Below are 11,481 nucleotides of genomic sequence, written 5' to 3'. Positions count from 1 at the left end.
CCTTCGAGAGGCGGCACTTCAGCCTCTTTATGGGGGTGCCACTGCTCCCCAGGACCCTGCCAAAGCCTGGTGGCCAATAGGTCCCTCCTAGGGAGTTGAGCCCAAAAACAATGGATAGTGGTGTCGTACATATATTACTTTTCTCTTACAGTAACCTCACTTAACTGTGATGGTGGAATAAGAGGTAATGCTCATCAAATTACAGTCAATAGGAAAACAGAGGAATCAACAAAGCACAACACCCCAACTTATGTTTTTTACTGTTGGTATTATTCTTTTTAATTGTTCAGGTTGGTGATATAATGCTGAAATGATATGGCCAGTGTCTATTTATTGACCGTCATATTCTCCTAGAGTTTAAAACAGTGAAACGAGAACACATATCCAACAGCAAAAGCATAAATTGGGTGTTGTGCTGACTGGATTGCTCTGTTCTCCTATTATTGTAATTTGACGTTACATCTTTTCTCCACCAATCACAGTTAAGTAAGGGATTACTGACGAATGTAAAATGCATGACAAACCTATGAAGTTCCTGGGACGATCCTGCATGGAAGCGGCCACTGGGGCGCTGGGTCGCCCCTGGCAGAGACCCTGCTGCCCCTGGAAAGGCAATCCACTGCGACTAGGAGGGCCCATACCAGCCTCAAGCCGCCCCAGGAGGGCCCATAATGGCGCCACAGCCCCTGGCAGGGTCCTTGGGGGCAGAGGCGCCCCATAGATGGACCCCTAGGGAGTACACCGCCTCTGCAAGGGCCCCTGAATGCCACTGCTGCAGGTAGGGCCCCAGGCCATGCCGTCCCTGGAACACCCCTGAAGGCGTGCTGCCGTCCCTGGGAACACCCCTGAAGGCGCCCCTGTCCCTGTAAGGGACCCTGATCGCTGCTATCCTGTGAGGGTCACTTGGCCATGCCAGGCACGGAGGCGCCTCCCCAGGGCCCCTCTTTCAGGTCGCATGCACTCCCCAGGGGACCTGTCAGGTGCTGATCCACCCAGGGTGGCCCAGAACAACTGTGTCCTGAAAGGCCTTCTCAGGGAAGGCGGCTTCGAAAGGGGCTCCAGGAACAGCCAGCCTATGGCCTCTCAGGGATGGCACGTTCAAGGACCCCTGAGGGATTTGGCAACGCTCCTAGGGACCCTCACAGGGACGGCGGTGCCCCCTGAGCCCTGTTAGGGAAACTGACGACCTAGGGTGCCTCTGGCTAGGGACAGCCATGATCCCCGGGGCCCAGGACGGGCGCCCAGGCCGTTCCCTAGGGACCGTGGGTGCTCCCAGAGCCGCCAGCGGTGTGGCGCCTTCAGGAGCCCTTCCAGAGGCGGTGGCTTCCCTCAGGCCTCTTTATGGGGCGCCACTGCTCCCAGGGACCCTGCCAAGGCCTGTGGCTCACAATAGGTCCTCCTAGGGGAGGCGGCGCCCCAAAACAATGGATAGTGGTGTCATAGACATTGCATTCTTCCAGTAATCTCTTACTTAACTGTGATTGGTGGAACAAGAGGTAACGTCATCAAATTACAGCCAAGAGGAAAACAGAGTAATCAATTAGCACAACACCCCAACTTATGTTTTGCTGCTGGATATTTGTTCTCCTTTTCATTGTTCAGGTTAAGTATAATACTGAAATGCGGCGGGCGTGTATTTATTTACCGCATTCCCCAGAATTCTAAATAGCAAACGAGAATAAATATCCAACAGCAAAGCATAAGTTGGGGTGTTGTGCTGACTGGATTGCTCTATTCTCCTATTGGCTGTAATTTGATGACGTTACCTCTTATTCCACCAATCATAGTTAAGTAAGGGATTACTGGACGAAGGCAAAATGTATGACAAAACTATGAAGTTTTTGGGGCGATGCCGCATGCGGAAGGGCCCCTGGGGGCGCCGTCGCCCCTGGCAGAGACCTTGCCGCACCTGGAAAGGCACCCACTGTGACTAGGAGGGCCCATAGCAGCGCCGCAGGCCCTAGGAGGGCCCATGGGGGCGCCACAGCCCCTGGCAGAGTCCTTTGGGGCAGTGACGCCCCAAAGAGGTACCCTGGGGGGAGACACCACCTCTGAAGGGCTGATGAAGGTGCCACCGCTGTGGTAGAGCCCCTGTGGACATCGCCGTCCCTAGGAACACCCCTGAAGGCGCTCCCGTCCCTGTAAGGGTCCCTGGGATCGACGTTATCCCTGTGAGGGTGACTTGGCCATGCCAGGCACGGAGGCGCCCCCAGGGCCCTCTCAGGGTCGGCGGTGCCCCCAGGGGACCTGTGAGGGGCGCTGGATCCACCAGGGGCGCTCTTAATGACAACGGCAATCCTAGGGGCTTTCTCAGGGAAGGCGGCATTCTCAGGGGCTCCTCCAGAAACAGCCGAGTTTCCATGGGCCTCTCAGGGACAAAAGTGCTCATAGGGACCCTCACAGACACGGCGGCGCCCCCATGGGCCCTGCTAGGGACGATGGCGACCCAAGGGGCCCTCACAAGGACAGCGGTGACCCCAGGGGTTTTTCCAGGGACGGGGGCGCCTCTAGGTACGTTCCTAGGGACCGTGGTCCTCCCAGAGGCCCTCCAAGAGGCCCTTGCCAGCGGTGTGGTGCCTTCAGGAGCCCTTCCAGAAGCGGTGGCTTCCCTCAGGCCTCTTTATGGGGCGCCACTGCTCTCAGGGACCCTGCCAAGACCTGTGGCTCACAATAGGTCCTCCTAGGGGAGGCGGCGCCCCAAAACAATGGATAGTGGTGTCATAGACATTGCATTCTTCCAGTAATCTCTTACTTAACTGTGATTGGTGGAACAAGAGGTAACGTCATCAAATAACAGCCAAGAGGAAAACAGAGTAATCAATTAGCACAACACCGCAACTTATGTTTTGCTGCTGGATATTTGTTCTCCTTTTCATTGTTCAGGTTGCGATAATACCGAAAATGCGATGGGCGGTGTATTTATTTAACGTCATATCTCCCAGAATTTAAATAGTGAAACGAGAATAAATATCCAACAGCAAAGCATAAGTTTGGGTGTTGAGCTGACTGATTGCTCTGTTCTCCTATTGGCTTTAATTTGATGACGTTACCTCTTATTCCACCAATCACAGTTAAGTAAGGGATTACTGGACGAAAGCAAAATGTATGACAAAACTATGAATTTTTGGGGGCGATGCCGCATGTGGAAGGGCCCCTGGGGGCGCCGTCGCCCCTGGCAGAGACCCTTCCACACCTGGAAAGGCACCCACTGCGACTAGGAGGGCCCATAGCAGTGCCGCGGGCCCTAGGAGGGCCCATGGGGGCGCCACGGCCCCTGGCAGGGTCCTTGGGGGCAGTGGTGCCTTACAGAGGGACACTGGGGATACACCGCCTCTGGAAGGGCCCCTGAAGGCGCCACCGCTGTGGCAGGGACCCTGTGGGCGTCGCCGTCCCTGGGAACACCCCTGAGGCGCCCCCGTCCCTGTAAGGGTAGCAGGGATCACCGCTATCCCTATGAGGGTCATTTGGCCATGCAAGGCACGGAGGCGCCACCAGGGCCCTCTCAGGATCGGCGATGCCCCCAGGGGACCTGTCAGGGGCCGTGGATACACCAGGTGCGCTCTTAGGGACTACGGCAATCCTAGGGGCCTTCTCAGGGAAGACGGCGTCTTCAGAGGCTCCTCCAGGAACAGCCGAGTTTCCATGGGCCTCTTAGGGACGGCAACGCTCCTAGGGACCCTGACAGGGACGGCGGCGCCCCTGGGGCCCTGCTAGCCGAAGCGAGCGACACTAGGTGCCCTCACAGGGGACCAGTCCAAGATCTGGGGTCTTTCCGAGGGACAGGCCTCCAGTCGTTCATAGGAACAGTGGTGCGCCCAGAGGCCCTGCCAGCGGCGGTGGCGCCTTCAGGGGCCCTTCGAGAGGCGGTGACTCCCCCCAGCCCTCTTTATGGGGTGCCACTGCTCCCAGGGACCCTGCCAAGGCCTGTGGCTCACAATAGGTCCTCCTAGGGGAGTTGGCGCCCCAAAACAATGGATAGTGGTGTCGTACATATTACTTTCTTACAGTAACCTCTCACTTAACTGTGATTGGTGGAATAAGAGGTAATGTCATCAAATTACAGTCAATAGGAAAACAGAGGAATCAGTCAGCACAACACCCCAACTTATGTTTTACTGTTGGATATTTATTCTCCTTTTCAATGTTCAGGTTGCGATAATGCTGAAAATGATATGGCCAGTGTCTATTTATTGACCGTCATATCTCCCAGAGTTTAAACAGTGAAACGAGAACACATATCCAACAGCAAAGCATAAATTGGGGTGTTGTGCTGACTGACTGCTCTGTTCTCCTATTGGCTGTAATTTGATGACGTTACATCTTTCTCCACCAATCACAGTTAAGTAAGGGATTACTGGACGAATGTAAAATGTACGACAAACCTATGAAGTTCTTGGGGCGATGCTGCATGTGGAAGGGCCACTGGGGGCGCCGTCGCCCCTGGCAGAGACCCTGCCGCCCCTGGAAAGGCACCCACTGCGACTAGGAGGGCCCATACCAGCCTCGCCGGCCCTAGGAGGGCCCATAATGGCGCCACAGCCCCTGGCAGGGTCCTTGGGGGGCAGAGGCGCCCCATAGATGGACCCTAGGGGAGACACCGCCTCTGCAAGGGCCTCTGAATGCGCCACCGCTGTGGTAGGGCCCCTGTGGTCGCTGCCGTCCCTGGAAACACCCCTGAAGGCGCTGCCGTCCCTGGGAACACCCCTAAAGGCGCCCCCGTCCCTGTAAGGGACCCTGGGATCGCCGCAATCCCTGTGAGGGTCACTTGGCCATGCCAGGCACGGAGGCGCCCATAGGGCCCTCTCAGGGTCGGCGGTTCCCCCAGGGGACCTGTCAGGGGCGCTGGATCCACCAGGGGTGGTCTAAGGAACAACTGTAATCCTAGGGGCCTTCTCAGGGAAGGCGGCTTCGAAAGGGGCTCCTTCAGGAACAGCCGAGCTTCCATGGGCCTCTCAGGGATGGCAACGCTCCAAGGGACCCTCGCAGGGACGGCAACGCTCCTAGGGACCCTCACAGGGACGGCGGCGCCCCCTGGGTCCCTGCTAGGGAAACTGACGACCCTAAGTGCCCTCACAGGGACAGCCATGATCCCTGGGGCCTTTCCAGGGACGGGGGCGCCTCCAGGTACATTCCTAGGGATCATGGTGCTCCCAGAGGCCGTGCCAGCGGCGGTGGCGCCTTCAGGGGCCCTTCCAGAGGCGGTGACTCCCCGCAGGCCTATTTATGGGGCGCCACTGCTCCCAGGGACCCTGCCAAGGCCTGTGGCTCACTATAGGTCCTCCTAGGGGAGTCGGCGCCCCAAAACAATGGATAATGGTGTCGTACATATTGCGTTCTTCCAGTAATCTCTTTCTTAACTGTGATTGGTGGAATAAGAGGTAACGTCATCAAATTACAGTCAATATGAAAACAGAGGAATCAGTCAGCACAACACCCCAACTTATGTTTTACTGTTGGATATTTATTCTCCTTTTCATTGTTCAGGTTGAGATAATACTGAAAATGCTATGGGCAGTGTCTATTTATTGAACATCATAACTCCCAGAGGTTAAAGAGTGAAACGAGAATACATATCCAACAGGAAAGCATAAGTTGGGGTGTTGTGCTGACTGATTGCTCTGTTCTCCTATTGGCTGTAATTTGATGACGTTACATCTTTCTCCACCAATCACAGTTAAGTAAGGGATTACTGGACGAATGTAAAATGTACGACAAACCTATGAAGTTCTTGGGGCGATGCTGCATGTGGAAGGGCCACTGGGGGCGCCGTCGCCCCTGGCAGAGACCCTGCCGCCCCTGGAAAGGCACCCACTGCGACTAGGAGGGCCCATACCAGCCTCGCCGGCCCTAGGAGGGCCCATAATGGCGCCACAGCCACTAGCAGGGTCCTTGGGGGGCAGAGGCGCCCCATAGATGGACCCTAGGGGAGGCACCACCTCTGCAAGGGCCTCTGAATGCGCCACCGCTGTGGTAGGGCCCCTGTGGTCGCTGCCGTCCCTGGAAACACCCCTGAAGGCGCTGCCGTCCCTGGGAACACCCCTAAAGGCGCCCCCATCCCTGTAAGGGACCCTGGGATCGCCGCTAGCCCTGTGAGGGTCACTTGGCCATGCCAGGCACGGAGGCGCCCCTAGGGCCCTCTCAGGGTCGGCGGTGCCCCCAGGGGACCTGTCAGGGGCGCTGGATCCACCAGGGATGGTCTTAGGAACAACTGTAATCCTAGGGGCCTTCTCAGGGAAGGCGGCTTCGAGAGGGGCTCCTTCAGGAACAGCCAAACTTCCATGGGCCTCTCAGGGATGGCGACGCTCCAAGGGACCCTCGCAGGGACGGCAACGCTCCTAGGGACCCTCACAGGGACGGCGGCGCCCCCTGGGGCCCTGCTAGGGAAACTGACGACCCTAGGTGCCCTCACAGGGACAGTCAAGATCCCTGGGGTCTTTCCAGGGACGGGGGCGCCTCCAGGTACGTTCATAGGAACCGTGGTGCTCCCAGAGGCCCTGCCAGCGGCGGTGGCGCCTTCAGGGGCCCTTCGAGAGGCGGTGACTCCCCCCAGCCCTCTTTATGGGGTGCCACTGCTCCCAGGGACCCTGCCAAGGCCTGTGGCTCACAATAGGTCCTCCTAGGGGAGTTGGCGCCCCAAAACAATGGATAGTGGTGTCGTACATATTACTTTCTTACAGTAACCTCTCACTTAACTGTGATTGATGGAATAAGAGGTAATGTCATCAAATTACAGTCAATAGGAAAACAGAGGAATCAGTCAGCACAACACCCCAACTTATGTTTTACTGTTGGATATTTATTCTCCTTTTCATTGTTGAGGTTGCGATAATGCTGAAAATTATATGGCCAGTGTCTATTTATTTATTGACCGTCATATCTCCCAGAGTTTAAACAGTGAAACGAGAATACATATCCAACAGCAAAGCATAAGTTGGGGTGTTGTGCTGACTGATTGCTCTGTTCTCCTATTGGCTGTAATTTGATGACGTTACATCTTCCTCCACCAATCACAGTTAAGTAAGGGATTACTGGACGAATGCAAAATGTACGACAAAGCTATGAAGTTCTTGGGGCGATGCTGCATGTGGAAGGGCCCCTGGGGGCGCCGTCGCCCCTTGCAGAGACCCTGCCGCCCCTGGAAAGGCACCCACTGCGACTAGGAGGGCCCATACCAGCCTCGCCGGCCCTAGGAGGGCCCATAATGGCGCCACAGCCCCTGGCAGGGTCCTTGGGGGCAGAGGCGCCCCATAGATGGACCCTAGGGGAGACACCGCCTCTGCAAGGGCCTCTGAATGCGCCACCGCTGTGGTAGGGCCCCTGTGGTCGCTGCCGTCCCTGGGAACACCCCCGAAGGCGCTGCCGTCCCTGGGAACACCCCTAAAGGCGCCCCCGTCCCTGTAAGGGACCCTGGGATCGCCGCTATCCCTGTGAGAGTCACTTGGCCATGCCAGGCACGGAGGCGCCCCTAGGGCCCTCTCAGGGTCGGCGGTGCCCCCAGGGGACCTGTCAGGGGCGCTGGATCCACCAGGGGTGGTCTTAGGAACAACTGTAATCCTAGGGGCCTTCTCAGGGAAGGCGGGGTCGAGAGGGGCTCCTCCAGGTACAGCCGAGCTTCCATGGGCCTCTCAAGGACGGCAATGCTCCTAGGGACCCTCACAGGGACGGCGGCGCCCCCATGGGTCCTGCTATGGGCACTGGCAACCCTAGGTGCCCTCATAGGAACAGCCATGATCTCTGGGGCCTTTCCAGGGACGGGGGCGCCTCCAGGTACGTTCCGAGGGACCGTGGTACTCGCAGAGGCCCTGCCAGCGGCGGTGACGCCTTCAGGGCCCTTCCAGAGGCGGTGGCTCCCCCAAGGTCTCTTTAAGGGGCGCCACTGCTCCTATGGACCCTGCCAAAGCCTGTGGCTCACATTAGGTCCTCCTAGGGGAGGCAGCGCCCCAAAACAATGGATAGTGGTGTCGTACATATTGCGTTCTTCCAGTAATCTCTTACTTAACTGTGATTGGTGGATTGAGAGGTAATGTCATCAAATTACAGTCAGTAGGAAAACAGAGGAATCAGTCAGCACAACACCCCAACTTATGTTTTACTGTTGGATATTTATTCTCCTTTTCATTGTTCAGGTTGCGATAATACTGAAAATGCTATGGGCAGTGTTTATTTATTGACCGTCATATCTCCCAGAGTTTAAACAGTGAAACGAGAATACATATCCAACAGCAAAGCATAAGTTGGGGTGTTGTGCTGACTGATTGCTCTGTTCTCCTATTGGCTGTAATTTAATGACGTTACATCTTGCTCCCCCAATCACGGTTAAGTAAGGGATTACTGGACGACTGCAAAATGTACGACAAAGCTATGAAGTTCTTGGGGCAATGCTGCATGTGGAAGGGCCCCTGGGGGCGCCCTCGCCCCTGGCAGAAACCCTGCCGCCCCTGAAAAGGCACCCACTGCCACTAGGAGGGCCCATACCAGCGCCGCCGGCCCTAGGAGGGCCCATAGGGGCGCCACCGCCTTTTAAAGGGTTCTTGTGGGCGTCACTGCTCCTGAGAGGGTTCTTGGGGGTGACGCTGCCTTTGGGACGGCCCCCTGGGGGATTCACCACCCCTGGGAGTGCCGAGCCGATGGGAGGTCCCCAGGGGGTGCAGTCGCTACTGGGAGGACCCCTGGGGCCACCGCCCCCGCTAGAAGAGCCCCTGGGGGCACCGCCCCTGCTGGAAATGACCCTGGGAGCGCCCCTGTGAGCGACAGACTTGTACGGCCATTAGGTGCAGTAGTTTTTTAGTTATTTTGAACTCTGGGAGATGCAACGATAAATAAATGCACCGACCATCACATTTCTAGTATCACTGCATCCTGAGCAATGTATTGGAGAATATTTTCAAACAAGAAAATATAAGTTGTTGTGTTGTACTGACTGACTGCTCTCTTCTCCTATTGGCTGTAATCTAGACTATTAAAAGAATAATCCACCAATCATAGTTAAGTAAGCATCTGCTGAAGGTATGTAATATATATATGACACAATATCCAAGCATGCCATAGGGACCTAGGGGGCAATGGGTATGGTCCCTGAGGGAGCCGGCACTGGGAGGGTCCCTGGGGTCACAGCCGCCGCTAGGGGGCCCTGTCTCCCCTAGGACGCCCCCTGAGGGCGGCAACGTCTCTGGGAGGATTTCTGGGGGCGTTGCTGCCCACAAGAGAGCCCCTGGGGGTTCCATCTCCACTGGGAGGGCCCCTAGAGGCACCATAGCCGGTGGGAGGCCCAATGGGGGAGCTGCAGACTCTGGGAGTGATTCTGCGGGCGTTGATTCCCCTAGGAGGGTCCCTGGAATGGTCCCTGGGAGCGTCGTCTCCCCTAGGAGGTTCTCTGGGGGCGCCGCTGTCACTGAAAGGGTTTCTGGGGGCGTCGCTGGCCCTGATAGCGCTGCCGCCTGTATTAGGACACATGGGGGCACCTTCGCCCATAGAAGGGTCCCCTGGATGTTCCCTAGGGGCGTCACCGCCCTGAAAGGAATCCTGGGGCGCCATCACCCCTGGGAGGGTTCCTAGAGGCGCCGCTGCCCCTAGGAGGACCCTTCGGGGCTCCACCATCCCTGGTAGGACTCCTGGGAATGCTGCTGCCCTTGAGAGGGCCCCTGGGGTCGCCGAAACCCCAGAGAGGGCCCCTGGTCCCCCAAAGCCCCAATTCGGTTCCCTGGGGCGTTGCCGCCCCTGGCAGGGTATCTGGGGGTGCCGCCGCCACTGGGAAGGCCCCTGGGTGCTCCACCACTTTTGGGATGGCCCCTGGGAATTCCGCTGCCGCTCGGAGGGTCCTTGGGGGCGTCATCGCCCCTAGGAATGCCCCCTAGTGGCGCCCCCGATTCTAGGAAGGTTTGCTGGGGATTCGTTGCCCCTGGGACGTTCCCTGTGGGCAATGCCAACCTTGGAAGTGTTTTTGGGGGCGCCACCGCCCCTGGGAAGGTCATTGGGATGGTCCCTGGGGGCGTCCTCGACCCTGGGGACGCCACCGCCCTTGAGAGAGTCACCTTGGGCCTCCAACACCCCTGTGAGGGTCCCTGGAAGCGCCACCGCCCGTAAGAGGGTTCCTGGGGTAGATGCTGCCTCTGGGAGGGCCCCTGGGAAGTTCACCACCCCTGGTAGGTCTCTTCGGGGTACCGTCGCCACTGGGAGGGCCCCTGGGGGCACCGCCCTCGCTGGGAGGGACCCTGGGGGCGCCGCCGCCCCTTGGAGGGTCCCTGTGAATGCCAGATCTTTATGGCCCTTGGATGCAGTACTTTTTGCGCTATATATAACTCTGGGAGATGTAACGTTAAATAAATGCACCGCCCATCATATTTCCAGTATCACTGCATCCTAAACAACGTATTGGAGAATAATATCAAACAAGAAAACATTAGTTGTGGTGTTGTACTGACTGACTGCTCTCTTCTATTGGCTGTAATTTGGTCTATTAAAAGAATAATCCACCAATCATAGTTAAGTAAGCTTCTGCTGGAAGTATGTAATATATGTGACACAATGACCAAGCATGCCCTAAGGCCCCAAGGGGCCCTTCGTAGAGTTATTGGAGGAGCCGGCACTGGGAGGGTCCTTGGGGGCGCAGCCACCGCTGGGGGCCCCTGGGGGCTCGTCGTTCCATGGAACGCCTCCTGAGGGCGGCGCCGTCTGTGTGAGGGTTTCTGGAGGCGTCGCTGCCAATAAGAGAGCCCCTGGGGGTGCCGTCGCCGCTGGGAGGGCCCCTGGAGGCGCCGTCGCCGCTGGGAGGCCCCATGGGGAAGCCGCAGTCTCTGGGAGGGATTCTACGGGCGTCGCCTTCCCTGGGAGGGTCCCTGGAATGGTCCCTGGGGGCGTCACCGCCCCTAGGAGGTTCTCTGAGGGCACCACCATCACTGAAAGAGTCTCCGGGGGCGTCGGTGCTCTTCAGAGCACCGCCGCCACTAGGAGGACCCGTGGGGGCACCTTCAGCCATGCGAGGATCTCCGGGATGGTCCCTGGGGGCGTCACCGCCTCTGGGAGGGACCCTGGGGGCATTATCACCTCTGGGAGGGTCCCTGGAGGTGCCACGGCCCAAGGACCCCTGGGGGCTCCACCACCCCTGGGAGGGCTCCTAGGGACGCCGCCGCCCTTGAGAGGGCCCCTGGGGACACCGCAGCCCCAGAGAGGGGCCCTGGTGCGCCAAAGTCCCAAAGAGGTCCCCTGGGGTGCCGAAGCCTCAGAGAGGGCCCCTGGGGGCGTCGCCTCCCTGGTAGGGTATCTGGGGGCGACGCCACCACTGGGAGGGTCCCTGGGGACGTCCTCGCACCTGGATGGGTGTCTGGGAACGCCGCCGCCCCTGGGTGGGTCCCTGGGGATGCCGCTGCCCCTGGGTGGGTCCCTGGGGATGCCGCCGCCCCTGGGTGGGTCCCTGGGAACGCCGCGGCCCCTTGGAGTGCTGTCGCCCCTGTGAGGGCCTTTATTATTTCCTTTTAGTGAGAA

General features: G+C 58.1%; 4 protein-coding genes across 4 annotated transcripts in view; 2 read left to right on the top strand and 2 right to left on the bottom strand.

Annotated features, from left to right (window-relative positions):
- The window catches only part of LOC121870317 (basic proline-rich protein-like), a 13,101-nt gene extending 5,234 nt beyond the window's left edge, over positions 1-7,867 (top strand). Inside the window, exon 3 of the mRNA XM_042372100.1 lies at positions 7,571-7,867. Coding sequence (XP_042228034.1) covers positions 7,571-7,867 — 297 coding nt within the window. The remainder of the gene's footprint in view (positions 1-7,570) is intronic.
- Positions 7,868-9,120: 1,253 nt separating this feature from the next.
- LOC121870316 (bile salt-activated lipase-like) lies at positions 9,121-9,534 on the bottom strand. The gene has a single exon (XM_042372097.1). It carries the CDS (start codon positions 9,532-9,534, stop codon positions 9,121-9,123), a length of 414 nt encoding a protein of 137 aa, XP_042228031.1.
- Positions 9,535-10,567: 1,033 nt separating this feature from the next.
- Positions 10,568-10,975, bottom strand: LOC121870315 (basic salivary proline-rich protein 3-like). Its single transcript, XM_042372096.1, has one exon. It carries the CDS (start codon positions 10,973-10,975, stop codon positions 10,568-10,570), a length of 408 nt encoding a protein of 135 aa, XP_042228030.1.
- A 15-nt stretch (positions 10,976-10,990) lies between these two features.
- LOC121870314 (protein diaphanous homolog 1-like) lies at positions 10,991-11,452 on the top strand. Its single transcript, XM_042372095.1, has one exon. The coding sequence runs from the start codon at positions 10,991-10,993 to the stop codon at positions 11,450-11,452; it is 462 nt and encodes a 153-aa protein (XP_042228029.1).
- The last annotated feature ends 29 nt before the right edge of the window (positions 11,453-11,481 follow it).

Source organism: Homarus americanus, unplaced genomic scaffold, assembly GCF_018991925.1.
Source record: "Homarus americanus isolate GMGI-L3 unplaced genomic scaffold, GMGI_Hamer_2.0 scaffold40856, whole genome shotgun sequence".
NCBI lineage: Eukaryota > Metazoa > Arthropoda > Malacostraca > Decapoda > Nephropidae > Homarus > Homarus americanus.
The sequence above is the reverse complement of the archived record's forward strand: the minus strand, read 5'-3'. Positions and strand labels throughout refer to the sequence as shown.

Coding starts and splice junctions, on each gene's coding strand:
- LOC121870316 (XM_042372097.1), bottom strand. CDS start 9,534: ATGGCGCCCCAGGATTCCTTTCAGGGCGGTGACGCCCCTAGGGAACAT.
- LOC121870315 (XM_042372096.1), bottom strand. CDS start 10,975: ATGGCTGAAGGTGCCCCCACGGGTCCTCCTAGTGGCGGCGGTGCTCTG.
- LOC121870314 (XM_042372095.1), top strand. CDS start 10,991: ATGGTCCCTGGGGGCGTCACCGCCTCTGGGAGGGACCCTGGGGGCATT.